General features: G+C 43.5%; 1 protein-coding gene across 1 annotated transcript; it reads left to right on the top strand.

The window, feature by feature from the left end:
* Positions 1-11285: 11285 nt before the first annotated feature.
* On the top strand, positions 11286-12124 carry LOC124979441 (sprouty-related, EVH1 domain-containing protein 2-like). The gene has a single exon (XM_047543856.1). The coding sequence runs from the start codon at positions 11531-11533 to the stop codon at positions 12122-12124; it is 594 nt and encodes a 197-aa protein (XP_047399812.1). The 5' UTR covers positions 11286-11530.
* The last annotated feature ends 5079 nt before the right edge of the window (positions 12125-17203 follow it).

Genomic DNA, 17203 nt, shown 5'->3' with positions numbered 1-17203 from the left:
TTATATTCATGGAAACTGCAAACATTTTAAAGCCAAACCATCTTGGAGTAATTTGCATTTTAATTAATACTTCAAATGAATTACTTCTTCCTTTTTTTTGTTTTGTTTTGTTTGGTTTTTGGAATCTTCCAGAGCAAAGACCAGTTATCAAAGCCCCTGTTTTGGCAGGTCACAGTTGCCATTGCTCCCAGTTTTTGGCTGGCTCGACCATTCTGATGCTGATGGAGGGGCCCAGAGATTTGGTTGCCTGCCAATTGATCTTTTGTGAGGGGGTGGAACATTCTTACTTAATTCCTGTCTTAGAAGAATAACAGGTTAGAGTTGCTATCTAACTGATGGTTGAAGAGGAACAGAGGCCATGCATGAGAAAAGAGAGTTGTCAAAATTTCTCAAGCTATTTGAAGGTGGCCTAATGGGTTTTATTATTTTTTATAGTTCTTCAAGACTTTTTAAGTGTGTGCATATCTACGTTATGAACCTATACAATTACATGCATGTTATTTTGTTTTTACGTAAAAAGTTTTGTTCTTCAATCAGTACATATTGACTTGAATTTTTTTTTTTTTTTTTTTTTTTTTAAAGTAAGAAGCAACTCGGGTATTGGCAAACAAAGCTTTTATACTATAGTGGCAGAGTTGAATAACTGCTAACAGAGACTATATGACTTTCAAAGATGAAAATACTTACAAGTGGTGGGACTTACTCTGTGGCCCAGGCTGTCCCTGAACTCCTGGGCTCGGGACATTGTCTTGCTGAGTAGCTGGGACTACAGGTGTGCACTACTGTACCTGCTTTATCTGCCTCTTTATAGAAAACATTTGCGGACTCGCGTTTTAACTTAATTTGCTTTAAGATCTTCCTTAAAGATGTCGGTACATCCACATCAACATTATTTTCTTGAACTTAAGCATGATGTTGCAGAATAATGCAATAATGCCATAGATATATTTTGGGTGCTTCCCAACTACCTTCTATTCTACACAATACTGCAAATGTCTGGTTGTATATGTGACTTTTTCTGTCCACATGCCAGAGTTTTCCTGAGATAGATGCCTGGAAGGGGAGCTGAAGGATAGAAGTAAAGCCAGAATTAAAGACAGGCAGTTAGGATAGATAGGTGATAGGATCGAATCTAGAAAATGGAGGCTGGTTTGGATCCAGGAAGTTGGCAACTGCCCCTGGGAGATTGAAATGCCAATGTCTCCAGAGTCCTTTGATTACCAAGATTACCTGCCTATGCTAACCCCTCCCAAAAGGCTGCAGACAGGGAGTTGCTAATTAATGCCCCTGGGCTGCTACCTGCCTGGATCACTCCATTTGGCCCTTCCCTCTGCCCATCTGCTTCTCACCTTTTGGCCATCCCACCAGCATCTCCTGGGCCTAGATATTTAGGCAGGAAGGAGAAAGATAACAGGAGAACAAAAGAAACTTTAATCTATAGAAGGGGCAGGGCGCTCTCACTTCTTGGGATACCAGAATACCAGCCAAGGCCCCCTTCTCCCTCCCAGGAGAAGTCTGTGTTACTACCTTTAAATAAAACTTGCTTTATATGCTTGCCTCTGAGTGCTTCTCTAATGTCCAAACTTTAACATTTGAGGAAGCAGAACTCCTCACAATAACTGGCGGTATCAGAAAGATATACCTGTTAGGTTTTAATAGAGAGAATTGCCCTCAAAAATGCTGTGCCTACTTACATGCTGGCCAACCACCGGTGAAAGTTCTGATTTGTCTGACTTAGAAGAAATAGTACCCTCCATGTCCTGGATTTTGAAAATCTTCATCAAGCCCAGCCTATCTTCTTCCATAAATATAGACCTCAAACTCAATTGCTCAGAGAAGGGAAGGTAAAAATAAGTTGGGAAGCTAAGGGAATTTGAGATATTCAGGTGCCAAAGAGGGAGACACTTCATAGAATTCAGAGAAAGGAGGCTTGGCTCTTCCTCTTCCTCTTTTCCAGAAGACACAAAGCCAGACTGGGTCTAGGCTGGAAGAAGTGGTCAGCTCAGCAGGAGAGAGGCCATCTTGTCTAGGTGGAATAGGATCTGGCCCATCTTCCCTGCAGTTCTCTGCTGTCCAACTGTCCCACAGCAGGCAACTTCTATTTTTGTCAGTAGTTCAGATAGTTCAGTAGTTTGGTTTTCGCGAAGTGCAGACTGGTGGGGTCCAAGGACATGCTCATGAACACGAAGGCTAACCCATGCTGTGGGGCTTGGTGGGAGGTTTAAAGGTCGCAGAGAGGAAGGGCTGCAACAGCTGCATTTCTGCACCATGAACGTGCTCATGCCACCAAGCAACCAGGGTATGTGCTCTTCTCATTGTCCCTGGGAGGGCAGAAGGTAGCTTAAAGGAGAAATAGAAGATGGTGTTAAAGAAACAATTTCCTTGACAGGTGTTAGAGCACAATCAGGTTCCTGATTCAGGGCCATTGCACTAGGCAAGGGGACCTCTGTGATGGGGTTCTGCAGTGGGGGAGAGATTGGGCTCGACTCTGAGTTTGGCGTGGACAGATGAGGAGTTTTGCCAAGGAGCAAGGTCAGGGTCAGTGGATGGAACCCACTAGGAGGAAACATCTGAGAAGTGCTCTTCTGGCCAAGCTGACCTAACAGGATTCTTGCTCAAGACAGGCAGTTGACTGGACACTGCCTGAGGGATGGTGGAGGACTGGGAGCATGATCAGACATGGAGGGTGGCCAGACACTGAGAGTGGGGGCTCTTCTTGAACTGCATTTTCTAAGTAAGGACCCAGACGGGCCTAGGTGAAGGTTCAGGAGCCTGACCAAGGTTTGATCAGAGGATCGCTGTCAATAGTCACTGAGCAGGGAGCTCAGAGCCTGCAGGCTGGAGGACGCTGCAGGGGCCTGCATGCGTGTGGGAAAGGACTCTGCTCCTCAGGGAGCAGGTTATTTAGCAGACGTGATGCAGAGAGCAGCAGAGGGAAAGAACCTCCTCAGGAATATTTACAGCACGGGACCTGCAACGTGCATGAGTATCTACTGTGTGCTGGCAATAATCTAAGCGTTTCACAAGTGAATTTGGGATTTCCAGAGAAACCATACATAGATGTAAAAATACATATGAGGAGATTCATCAAGGGAATTGGCTCATGTGAGTATGGAGGCCAAGGAGCACCGCAGTCTGCCATCTGCAAGCTGGAGACCCAAGGAAGCTGGTGACGTAATTCAGTCCGAATCCAAAGACCTGAGAACCAGGAGCTTCAAGTCCAAGGGCAGAAGGAGGTGGATGGCCCAGGTGTGATGGCACCTGCCTGTAATCCCAGTGACCTGGGAGGCTATGGCAGGAGGATTGCAAGTTTGAGACCAGTTGCTGTGACTTAGTGAGACCCTATCTCAAAATAAAAAATTAAAGGACTTGGGATATAGCTCAATGATAAAGCACCCTGGTTCATTCCTCAGTACTTCAAACAACAATGACAACAAAGGATGCAGAACCTAGATTTGGATGCTAGACACACAGACATCCTTTCCATGTGCTAAAGTAAACCACTTTACTACCTTAAACTTGATTGGCTGTGTGTTCTTAGGTGTGTTTCTTAACCTCTCTGTGACTCCACTCGTTTATTACAAAATAGGTGTAGTTCCATTCCCTCATGGAGAACTTGTGCAGATATGAGATGTGCATGCAAAGTCCTTGCTCAGGACTTGACTTTCAATAAAATCAACTCTCATTTTTATTTCTCCAATGCCATCTACTGAAATGAAGTCTAAGAATTATATAGAAGTGGTTGAGGATTTTTCATATATAGTAATAGGGCTCTGACCGAGCAGTCTGACATGGGGGGAGATCAGGTGTCAGGAACTCCAGCAGCACCTGAAGATTATCAGAAATCTTGCAACCTCAGGTTGAGGGTCTTTATCATTTTCCAAATAAGAAGAACACAAAGGCTAAGAGGGGCCCCCAGTGAAGGTCATTCACAGTCATTGTCATCATGGTGAAATTCACCTCCAGGGTGCGCCTTATTCCAGGTCGTGTGTGTTTGGCCATTTTCAACACTTTTTATTATCTTCATGAAGGTGTGGACTAAACACTATCTCCAGGTTGCTGCAGACAAGACACAGATGCCTGGAGTGGGTGTCCAGGGCAACAGCAGCCCTGATTTCATGGGTGCCAACCCTGTCCTTGCATCAGAATCAATGTGAGGGCTGAAGTCAGTCCCCACACCACAAGGAATGCCTTCCTGCTGTTGGTTGGGGGGCCAGGAAGGAGTGCGCATGGCCCATGAGCATCGCGGGTGATCCAGGCTTCTGGTTCTCACACCCATCTGAGACAAAGTGGAGGATGGGACAGGATCCTGCTTCTATAAGGTGAATTGTCCTCTGGGTGCTACCAGACACTAGGCCTGAACTGCACCTGCAAATGTTTCTGTTGGAAACCTTCCTGAAAGATCTACCAGCTTTACAAGCACACAAGTGTCTTGAGGTGCAACTGGTTACGTATCTCCGAAGAAACGGATGTGTGACCAGGTCCAGTTTCCTAGTAGCTTGATTCCCAGGCTTGAAAAGAAGTCAGATTTGACTGTTAAGATACAAATATTTGCCATATTTTGTTTTCCATCAATTGAATTCTCCCTGCTAATGGTTCTCCCTGTGTCAAGCCTTCCGAAAGTCGTTCAGGAAAAGCAGTCAGGTTCAGCTTGCTCATTCTTTAGCATTCTCCAGGGGGTGTGCGTGGGCCTGGATTAAGTCATGTCATGCTCCAGGCGAGTCATTAGAGGAGTGGGGGACATAGTTTTGACATTTGAAGCACTGATAACATTTGAAATCAAGGCAGGATAACAACTTTTATTAATTACCTGTGTCTCCTCCCGCCCTTCTGGCCTCCACCTCCCACCAGCTGTTAAACATCTGAGAAAATGGTAGATGAACATGATTATAAGCAATTACGAGTTTTTCTTTTTGTAAGAGACAGATGGAATCAAGGTTTCTATTTTAAGAGGCTTTCAAATTTAGGTTATGTCTACACAATGCCTCATTATTACAAGGGAACCATATGTTTTCTTTTAGTGCCATCGGAATTTCATTCTGGAATGGGCTGGAATCAATGGTCAGTGGTCTGTACTGGGGCAAGTTCAAAGATGATTCACTGACACACACTACTTCAGACACATAATTCCACCTTGTCAAGCCTTCTTCTTCTTTTTTTCTTTCCACTTATTCACATATTCCTGCCCCCAACAAGCATAATCCTTGGCCATGTTTTGTGGTGTGCTATTAGAATGCAGAGATGAAATCAATATGCTTTTACACCCCCAATGAGCTCAGTGTTGATGTCATGTGGTAATTTGGGTCAATGTAGCTTAAAACAATGATACTTCCAAGTCGCTTTCATTTATCTGTCCACATAAAATACTGGGAGGAATTGCTATTTAGCCTCTGTGTTAAACTATAAATGTGTAGCAAATCTCTGGACAATCAACACCGATGATGGATTACCACACAAGCCAGCTAGTTATTCATAGACATAGGACCTGTGATCTAGGGGCACTTGGTTTGAGCTCCTGTAGGTGACCTTGAACTTTTAAGATCCCTAAGGGCTTTTGAATTAAATGCCTTCTTATTCCTTAAAGCAGTGATTCTCAGACCTCGCCCTGTATCAGCATTACCTAGAGTTCCTGTTGTAATATGAATTTCCAGGCTTCTCCCCAGAATTTCTGGTTTTCTGTAGGATGAGCTCTGAAAATCTGCTTTTCTAACTAGTTCCCAGGGATTGCTGCTGCTGCTCCAGGGACCACACTTTGAGAACCGCTGCTGTGGGCATGTGCATGAGTTCTTCAACAATATGAACGAAAATACTATTTGGTAAATGAAAATCTCCAATTATTGAGCACCTGTCAGGTACACACACACAATTCTGGGCATTGTGTAATAAAAGGAGAGGCAGGGAGATGAAGGCAGAAAGTGGCAAGTCCAGTCTGTAAGTGAGACAGAGTGGCTGCTCATGGCTGGTTCCCTGGGCAGGGGCCAGGCAGCTGCTCAGCACAGGAAAGCTTCCCTGACATTGTAACTACAGCATTGATGGCTATGGCCATGTGGCCTTCAGGAAATTATGCTGCTTTTCATACCATGGGTCTTCCTCCAGTGTAATGATTTTTCACCCCCAAACATACTACATAAAGACAAAGTAGTATTTTGGCATTAAAGTTGGGGGCAGAGGGGCTGGGGAGATAGCTCAGCTGGTAGAGTGCTTGCCTCACAAGCACAAGACCCTGAGTTCGATCCCCAGTACCGCAAAAAAAAAGAAAAAAAAAAAGTTGGGGGCAGAAATACATGCAATTGACTTGACACAGAGAAAAGCATGTGGAACAATTTACATTTGTGTAAATTGTGTGCATGTACCACGGGAGGGATAAAGAGGCAAGATTCTCTGCATCTCTTTGTCTGCAGAATCTATGCTCTATTCTCTCATGATTTGAAGCCTCCCCCTGCCTCCTTTTAGCCTATGCATTCTTGAGATATGCTTTCTGTGACAGGAGCTTCTTCCAGTGTCTGAATCTTAAGGAAAAGAAAGTTATCATCAAGCGTGTCTGATTTGATATAAAATGCCTCCCTTTGACTCTCTGCTGCCTTCTAAAGGGTGATCCTTGGCAGTCCTCTTTCACTCCCCCACCATTAATAGACTTCACTTCCTCTATCTCTGCTTGCTTTTTCTGGTCAGACTGTATTTATTTACTTTTGAGTTATATATCACTTAAATTTATTTCCAGAGTTCAATGGATATGATTTTCTATGTGCAAAAATTGAAAGAAATTTCCCATGAAAATATTTTTTACTCTTGAAGGCTCTTTGCACAGCATCAGGCGTTGTAGGAATGAATGAGGTAATTAAATCAGGGAGAGGTGTAATTTCCACAGCAAAAGTAGGAGAAACATGAGAGAAAGAACTTGGTCAAATTATTATTTGTTGTGAGTTTCCCAGCTTACTATATTGCTTTCTAACCAGAAGAAAGGATAAAATAGGAGAATGATAAGTAAGTGCGTTAGTCGGTTTTTTGATACTGTAACAAAATACTTGAGATAATTAACTTAAAGAGAGAAGGCTTATTTTGGCTCATGATCTCAGAGTTTTCAGTCCATGGTCACTTGGCTCTGTTGCTTTAGGCCTGTGGTGGCACAGTACATCAAGTTAGGAGCACATGGTAGAGAAGGTATGTTCAACTCATGGTGTCAAGAAAGCAAAGATAGAGAGGAAGGGGTTAGGTTCCTAATATCCCCTTCAAGGGCACCCCTGGAGACCTAACTTCCTCTCACCAGCTTTTAATAGTACCATAGGCTGGTGATCAAACCTGGACCTTTGGGGGACACTTATCCAGACCATAACAGTAAGTTTGTCTTTTAAATCCTCCATTGAGGAAAGAGAAAGGAGTCCTTTTGGGAGAAGAGGCAGGGACTTGTTATGTGAGTGTTTGTGCTGTGTACTTCATGCTAACTACAGTGTGTGCAAACTGGCAACTTTATTAGCAAATCATCCCATTAATCTAGAGTTCTCATCCATCTTCATTCAATTAAGGCTCCTTTCAAATAGGTCCACAAGGAGATTTGGTTTATGGTAGAACCATACAGGTGGCATCCTCATTGTTCAACTTTGAACCAGAGCAGAAGCACTAAACTGATGGCTCTTGCATTGTGCAATGACAGTCACCTGGAGTGAGCTTAACCTCAATGTTTTTTTTTCCCCTAAATGCAGGCACTTCTGTCTTCCAACCTGGCAGATGTCTAATGTCTTCAAATAAAACCTTAATGGAATGCCCAGCAAGTGCCACTAATGGGTTTAACCCCAAGAAAAATCAATGCTCATCAGGAGGTAGGAATTTAAGAACAATCATAGAGCAAATATTTTGAGGCTTTTCTTTGAACCCTGTTGGACCATGGCCCAGGGTTCTTGTTGGTTGCTGAGTTGGGTTGGGAGGGACAGGAATGGTACAAGTAGAACAGGTAGTAGTAGCATTTCTGGGGACCTCTGCTCCCCAACTACTGCCTCCTGACCCATCTCCATCTGGCTGTTGTCTGGAAAGGTTATAATATTATTATGCAAAGCTTAGCCACACAGTCATAGCATTTTGGTTGTGTTTAGTATGCATGTAGGAAGCTGCCTGAATGCTGTTTTAATTTTCTTAAGGCACTCAGATTTTTAAAAAACTCCTTTTTGTAGCAATGTTAGCATGGCATTTTAAGCTAATGAGCTTGTTCCCTCTGTCTTGTCCTGCTCCACGTTAAATTGGATCTGCTTATAAAATCTAGGCTCTTAATTGCAATTCTTAAAAGGCCATCTTGCTAGGAAGAATCTGGGTAAGTAATGACTTTTCTCTTAATTAATAGTAAGCAAGGCAGTTACTTGACTCCCTCCACTGAGGCAGAGAGAAGCCCGACCTCTTTATGGACGTAAGCAGTCACGCAGAGCAGTACAGGTTTTGTAGTCAGACTGACTTGGTAAGGAATTCTGCTTTCTACCCCTTATAGAAAGATATCTCAAGTCATGAGTCCTCATTTCTAATATGGAAACAGTAATACCTACCTTACTGAATTGTTGCAGGGATTGCAGATAACGTCTGTAAACCATCTGGCATGGTTCATAGCACAGAGGATTAGATAAGCAGTGGTTATTACTAATTGGTTCTGGTTCCACAGGACCAGCCCCTGGGGAGTGTGAGATGGATCCCAGAACAAGGAGCTGTAAACCAAGGAAGCATCATGGACACATCTGGGGACGATTCTTTGTGGTGTTCCTATATTTCTCAGACCATCTGTTCAAGTATTTTGAATAGTAAACAGTCTTGGAAGCCAGAGATGATGAAGCTTAGGATAGGTAGGCCCTGCTTTTCTCTCTGGAGGGATTTTCTTACATGCCAAGTTTTAAAAAAATTTCTTTCTTTCTTTGTCTCTGTCCCTCAGGATGGTGGTTACCTGCAGCCCTGTCTAAGTGCAGAGTTCCATAATTTGGGGGTTCCTTCCCTATGACACACCCCACTGTATGTACAGGCACCATTGCCCTTCACTGTATTGCCCTGTGGAAACTGGGGCTTAGGAAACCAATGCAAAATATTGCCTTGGCTGCTGCTTTTATAGAGGGTCCTAACTGGTCTTTGTTTCTGATCCAGGCATCTTGTGTCTTCTGTCATTATACATGTTGTATGGCAGTAGCTATCTTGCTAGCTTATGAGGAGGGTAAAATCTCAGGTCCTTCACAGGTTTTGATTCAATGTTTAGTTTTGGGTATTTGAAAAGAAGATTATTCTCCCTACTCTGAAGGATTGTTGCTAAAACTAGAAGGACAAGAGTATATACATATGGTGGACATATGTATAGATTAGAGGTAGATAAATGATAACTTGATTAGTCTCCATCACAGCATGATACCTGGTACATAACTGGTTCTCAAGAATGGATGATGATTTGAAAGTCTGTTACCATTGCATCCACTGAAACCGGTAAGTGGCACCAGTATATGCAAATGGGGATGAGACAACACCAAGGGAGCTGAAAGATGCTTTAGAAGTAATGCGGGATGGAGACCAGCCTAACAGACTACCCCTAGAGTTCCACAGGACATGCCTGTGCAACGACAGTGAAAGGTGCATTGCAAACTTGTTTGGGTTCCAACTGAGAGGTCATGATGATGTGTGATACAGAAAGGAAAGAGCAATGTGGATGGGAGGTGTTAGAGATGGCTCCCTGGGGTGGGTGAGAGTGGTTCCGGGGTGCAGTGGTTGAGGAAAGAGGCGAGTTCACTCCTGGCTGGGAACCACCTGAGCAAAGGAGCAGCCATGTCTCTGTCTCTCCTCTGCATTTGAGCTTTGTCTGCTACCACATGCTGCATAATTATTTCTTGGGTGCTGCTCAGGTGTGGCATCCCCATCATGATACCGTAATTGTTGCCCTCCTTCTGGCCTCAGCATCTTCACCAGGATCATTGTGACAGTCCTGGAACTGCCCTTCAGGCTGAGTTCCTTGTTCCTCTTCCCACAGCTGTCAGGGTCTCCTTGAGATGCACATTTCCCTTTGCTTAAGCCATTCTGGAGTTTCACTGGCCTAAGAATGAAGATAAACTTCCCCATCTTGGCCCACCTGATCCTTCAGGGGCTGGCTCTTGTTTGACACTGTCACTTCATCTTGTTCTAGGCCACCTTCAGCATTCTTACTCCCACAACTCTGCATGACTGTGTCTCCTTGAGTGCATCCTGCTGTCTTGATATGATGGCACAGGTCACTCCCTTCAGATGACACTCTCCTTTTTGATGACCTAGTTTGTGCTCCACTCTCCTTTTTGATGATCCAGTTCATGCTCCCCAGCACACAGGGTCACTGAGCCTGCACTTCTTGTGTCCCCGGTGTGCACTGTAATCCCTGGCTGGTGGTAAGCTCTCTGAAGGCCATGGTCATGTCTCACTGAACTTTATTTCTATAGTATTGAGGACCACACTTGATCCACAACAGGTGTTGATGAATAATTGTTTATGAGATCATCCTGGCTGAAGATGAAAGCATTTGGGGTGAGTAGCTGGGTATAGAGTAGACATGGATAGGCAGAGGAAGTCACTAGAGGCTTAGAAAGCCATAGAGAACTCTAAACCAGATCTGAAGGAGAGTGGCGAAGAGGTCTTACTTTTCCACATTAACAGAGCATGAAATAATAATACATCCTTCTCTGCAGTTTGAATTAGTGGCAATGAAAGAAAATCTCCTGGTTTCAGTACAGGTACTGAAAAAAACAATCTTTGACTGCATTTGCTCACCTCCAGTTCTGAATGTTGGTATCTCCACATACCAAGTTGGATTCTGCATGGTGTGCAGGTATGGCTGTTTTGGGAGGCTGCAACTTGTGACTCTGTGAGCAGCGAGATCTTTCCAGGAGGAGATCATTTTGGGATCCTCCAAGGTGTTTCTCTAAAGAGTAGGTAGAGTCCCCCCCACCAACCCCTCTTGGATCTAGATTTGAAGAAGAATTTCCTGCATAGAATCCTCCATGGCGGGTTGGCGGCGGTGAGAATCCAATATGGAGTAAATCGGTGGAGTCGAGAGATGGGGCTCGGACGGGGCGCCCTGCACCGCCTCCCAGGCGCACCTCCCCCGGCCGCTGACCGCTCCGCGGAACCGTGATTGGCTCCGCCCCCGGGGCGACCCCGGGCCCAGCCCCCGCCCGCCGCCCGCCGCCGGACCTTTCCTCCTCCGAGCAGTCCCGCTGCTCCGGGCGCGCTTGTTTTTCTTCTGCTCTCCCCCACCGCGGTCCCCTGCCCAAAGCTCGCCCTGCGCCCGCTCCGAGCCCTCGACCTCCGCCCGCCTGGCCCGCGGCGCCGCTCGCTCCCCCGGCAGCTGGCCGGTGCACCCCTTCCCCAAGCCTCACCCCGCGCTCGGGTCGCCCAGCTTCCCCTTCTGCCTCCGGCGCCCCCTTCATCTCTAGCCCCCTCCCCCCAACCAAATCAGGCGATCTCCGGAGATGTGAAGAGGGGGGTGAGCGGACAGGAAGATGAAGGGAGCGGAGCTGCCCGCCGCGGGACAGGCGTCTAGGTGAACAAGAAAATGACCGAAGAAACACACCCGGACGATGACAGCTATATTGTGCGTGTCAAGGCTGTGGTTATGACCAGAGATGACTCCAGCCGGGGATGGTTCCCACAGGAAGGAGGCGGGATCAGTCGCGTCGGGGTCTGTAAGGTCATGCACCCCGAAGGCAATGGACGAAGCGTCTTTCTCATCCATGGTGAACGACAGAAAGACAAACTGGTGGTGTTGGAGTGCTGTGTAAGGAAGGACTTGGTCTACACCAAAGCCAATCCAACGTTTCATCATTGGAAGGTCGATAACAGGAAGTTTGGACTTTCCTTCCAAAGCCCTGCTGATGCGCGAGCCTTTGACAGGGGAGTGAGGAAAGCAATCGAAGACCTCATGGAAGGCTCTACAACATCGTCTTCCACTATCCATAATGAAGCCGAGCTTGGTGATGATGACGTTTTCACGAGTGACCATCTGCTTTGGTGTGCCAGGACAGTCCTGGTCTTAGCACCCAAAGTCTCTAGTCCTGTGGAACACTCGGTCCAGGAAAACCAGGACAATCGGTCCCCCTGCCTGGAATCTTCTGTTAATATCCCCCTGGCTTGGAGAGGAAGAGCCTGAGGCAACCCTTCCCTTGGGTACTTCGTGTCAGGTCGGATGAGAAAGGCCTGGAGGCTGAGCCAAAGGCGGGCCAAGGTGCTCAGGGAGGAAAGGGCTCAGACATTGTGACACAGCTTGACTCAATGAGATGTAACTGAAGACGAAATGATTTCTCAGCTTGCTTCTTCATTTAAAGCCTGTGCTTCTAGAAGTTAATTAACAAATAGTTCATTGCCTGCCTACTGTGAGCTTAGAAAAGCGAATGACTTTGGGGCAGCAGTTTTGTGACCCAGGACACTCACATCAACAGGTACCTAAAGAACAACATAACGAATACCTGTGTGCCCCGTACCTAGATTCAGCAGTTGTAAATTCTGGCACGGTTTGCTCGATCTGTCCCAATATGTGTAATTACACATGTACATGTGCATGTGAGCCCCTGTGCACACATTTTTTTTGCTACACCTTTCAGTTTGTTTTGCTTGTGAACCTAAAACTGATCCCCCAAAAAAGTCTAATAAAGATGTTTTTTAAAACAAAAACAAAACAAAACAAAACAAAAAAGAATCCTCCGTGGCGGATTCAACATGGTGCCCATCACAAAGACACAAGGCAGGAAGAGAGTCCCCTGTGGGGGAAGGGAAACATTTATCATATTTGGTAATCTGGGCTATCCATTTTCTGAGTTAGGTTTAAAAATTTTTTAAAAAAATTTTTACAAACTGTATTTTGATTCATTGTACACAAACGGGGTACAACTTTTTGTTTCTATGGTTGTGCCTGATGTAGATTCATACCATTATGTAATCATACACGTACATAGGGTAATGATGTCTGTCTCATTTCACCATTTTTCATACCACCACCCCCGCATTTCTGTCTGAGTAATCTAAATTTCCTCCATTCTTCTCTCACCCCCCAACCCCCCACCCCCATTATATATATCATCTTCCGCTTATCAGGGAAAATATTTGACCCTTTGTTTTTTGGGATTGGCTTATTTCACTTAGCATGATATTCTCCAATTCCATCCATTTACCTGCAAATGCCATAATATTATTATTCTTTATGACTGAATAATATTCCATTGTGTATGTATACCACAGTTTCTTTACCCATTCATCTGTTGAAGGACATCCAAGTTGGTTCCACAATCTAGCTATTGTGAATTGAGCTGCTGTACACATTGATGTGGCTGCATCACTGTAGTATGCTAATTTTAAGTCCTTTGGGTATAAGTGGAGGAGTGGAATAATTGGGTCAAAAGGTGGGTCCATTCCAAGTTTTCTGAGAATTCTCCACACTGCTTTCCAGAATGATTGCACCAATTTGCAACTCCACCAGCAATGTAAAAGTGTGCCTTTTTCCCCACATCCATGCCAACATCTATTATTGTGTGTGTTCTTGATAATAACCATTCTAATTGGAGTAAAATAAATTCTTAGAGTTGTTTTAATTTACATTTCTCTAATTACTAGATATGTTGAACATTTTTTCATATATTTATTAATCACCTGTATATCTTCTTCTGTAAAGTGTCTATCCAGTTCCTTGGTCCAGTTATTGATTGGGTTCTTTGTATTTTTGTTGTAAAGTTTTGTAAGTTCTTGATAAGTTTTGGAGATTAGTGCCCCATCTGAAGTGTGTGTGGAAAAGATTTTCTCCCACTCTGTAGGCTCTCTCTTCACATTATTGATTATATCCTTTGCTGACAAAAAACTTTTTAGTTTGAATCCATTCCATTTATTGATTCTTGCTTTGATTTTTTTTTTGTGTAGGGAGTTTTGTTAAGGAAGTCTGATCCTAAGCCAACATGATGAAGATTTGAGCTTACTTTGTCTTTTATTTGGTATAGGGTCTCTGGTTTAATTCCTAAGTCCCTGATCCATTTTGAGTTCAGTTTGTGCAGGATGAGAGATAGAGGTTTAATTTCATTTTACTACATATGGATTTCCAGTTTCCTCAGCACCATTTGTTGAACAGGCTATCTTTTCTCCATTGTTTGTTTTTGGCTCCTTTGTCTAGTATGAGGTGACTATATTTTTGTGGGTTTGTCTCTGTGTCTTCTATTTGGTACCATTGGTCTGCCTGTCTATTTTGGTGCCAATACCATGCTGTTTTTGTTACTATTGCTCTGTAGTATAGTTTAAGGTCTGGTATTGTGATACCTCCTGCTTCACTCTTTCTGCTCAGGATTGTTTTGGCTATTTGAGGTTTCTTATTTTTCCAAATAAGTTTCATGATTGCTTTCTCTATTTCTATGAGGAATGTCATTGGGATTTTAATTGGAATTGCATTGAATCTGTATAGTGCCTTTGGTAGAATGGCCATTTTGACAATATTAATTCTGCCTATCCAAGAACATGGATCTTCGCATGTTCTAAGGTTTTTCTTCAATTTCTTTAGTGTTCTGTAGTTTTCATTGTAAAGGTTGTTCACTTCTTTTGTAGATTAATTCCCAAGTATTTTATTTTATTTTTTCGAGGCTATTGTGAATGGAGTGGTTTTCCTAGTTTCTCTTTCAGAGGATTCATCATTTATGAATATAAATGCATTAGATTTATGTGTATTGATTTTATATCCTGCTACTTTGCTGAATTCATTTATTAGTTCTAGAAGTTTTCTAGTGGAGTTTTTTGGATCCTTTAAATATAGAATCATGTCATTAGCAAATAGTGACAGTGTGAGTTCTTCTTTTCCTATTCATGTTCCTTTAATTTCTTTGGTCTGTCTTCAACATTTGGAAATCGATAAATGTAATTCATCATATCAATAGACTTAAAGTTAAGAATCATATGATTATTTCAATAGATGCTAAAAAGTGTTTGATAAACTACAATACCCCTTCTTGCTTAAGACACTAAAAAAAATAGGGATATAAGAACATACCTCAACATTGTAAAGTCTATCTATGCTAAGCCCACAGCCAACATCATTCTAAATGGAGAAAAACCTGAAAGCATTCCCTCTAAAAACTGGAACAAGACAGGGATGCCCTCTTTCACCACTTCTATTCAACATCATTCTTGAAACACTAGCCAGAGCAATCAGACAGACCAAAGAAATTAAAGGATTATGAATAGGAAAAGAAGAACTCAAGTTCTCACTATTTGCTGATGACATGATTCTATATTAAGAGGATCCAAAAAACTCCACTGAGTTACTTTTTACATGTTCTAGACACAGAACAATGAATTTCCTGGTGGCATAGTCATATATGACATGTGTATAATGTATTTAAGTCTTGTCTGAATGTTCTAGCCTTGCCTCAGGTGTACAATGATACTTGAGGGAAAGACTGCACATTATTCCTGAATCTGATTAGTAAAAGCATTCTGTCCCTTGTCCCCATATCCAAGGAGGTGGTAACCATAGGGGGACAAATCTGGGCTGTGAGTCCAAAGACTGTGGGGTGAGTCTCCTTTCACTTCCTCTTATTCAGGAGTGCTGTTGTTGCATTTCAGATCTTCTTGAAGCATAAGCAGTTCTCTACTCCTTTTCTGGGCTTCAACCATGCACAACTCTATCTATTCTTTTTTGTTGCTATGGCAGAGTACATGAGACTGGGTAATTTATAAAGAAAAGAGTTTCCTTTAACTTATAGTCCTAAAGGCTCGAAGTAGCTAGCTCCATGTGTTTGGCCTCTGATGAGGGGCCCCTGGGTTGTGTCACATCATAGTGGATGGTATCATGGTGGGAGTGAATGCAAGAGGGAGCCATGACATGGAGAGGTAGGAGGACAGACTGAGAAGGGGTCAAACCCACTTTTTATAGAAACTCACTACAGCGAAAGTTAATTCACTCTGAAAGACCAGCATTGCTCCCTTCAGAGGGCAATGTCCAGGGTGACCTAATCACCTCCCACTAGGCCCCACCTCTTAAAGGTTCCACTGCCTGCACACATCACACTGGGGACCGAGACTCCAGCACATGAACCTTTGGGGACAAACTGCATCCAAGTCATGAAATCTGCTTATAGAAATTAATTCATCCCCCTCTGTTGTAAATATCTGTACACAAACTTAACTCTAGCCAGACTGTAAATCCTTTTAAGGACAGGAACCATATCTTTTGATGTCTTTAGAGTCCAAGAAAGCTTATGAGATAGGAGGAGAATGCCAGGTGACCCAGGGCTACCTGGTTCCTCGGAGCACCCCACTCTCCCTACTTTCTGCAGAACCACGTCAAAACATTTCACCCATGTCTTGGTTGCAGCCAAGTGGAACATTCTGTTGATGGAATGGGACTTCCACAGAATTGCCTGTGGCAATTTCCTCAATACGACATCTAGGACCACTTTAACTTTTCACATTTTATGAGCCTTTACCCTCCTGAAATTGCTTTCTTGCAGCTTTTACTAATAGTCTCATACCTTGATGCCAGAGAGAGAAACTTAATGGATGAAAATACAGGTGCAGTGGGAATTTCCTCTAAGTAACTCCAGGATAGGGTGTAGGAGGATGGCGTGGTGGGGTTCACTTCACTTACTTTGGTATGGGTGACAAAATGGCAGGCAGGCTTCTTGCTATTTAATTGAACATATATTCATTGACTCCTTCACATGAAATAAAATCTTTTCAGTGATTGTCAAACAAGAAATTTATAGGACAATTTTATATGAACTTATTCAATGAACATAAGTGTCTGTCTACTCCCGTTGTCTTGGAGCAAATTAAGGGTGTGTTTGGTGTTTCATTCATCTCCACCTTCCCAAGATTCCTTATTGTCTTTATATATTAGGTGCTTAATAAATATTGTCAACCTGCTGTTGAATGATGTGTCTTTTCGCCTGGGATTTCTTATGTCCTGTGGTGTTAGGGTCATAGTAACAAGCATCTTCCTGGCAATGACTCTGGGTAATGAAGATGGATAATAATACAATAATTGCAAATCCCAGACCTCTGAGAAAGAATGTAACTATTTGGAACAAGAGTGATAAAAATAGCAGGTAAAAGAATTATTTAAGAAGGCAGAATTAGTAGGATGTTTTAGGTCACTGCTTAATCTCCAAGTATTCCACTGCCATTTCCTTTGCAAATCAAGAATGAGCACTGTCCAGGACTTTACTCACTCCCAAAGGCTTTTGCCAGCAGGTGAACT

This window comes from Sciurus carolinensis, chromosome 3 (assembly GCF_902686445.1).
Source record: "Sciurus carolinensis chromosome 3, mSciCar1.2, whole genome shotgun sequence".
NCBI lineage: Eukaryota > Metazoa > Chordata > Mammalia > Rodentia > Sciuridae > Sciurus > Sciurus carolinensis.
This window is presented reverse-complemented; position numbering and strand designations above follow the sequence as displayed.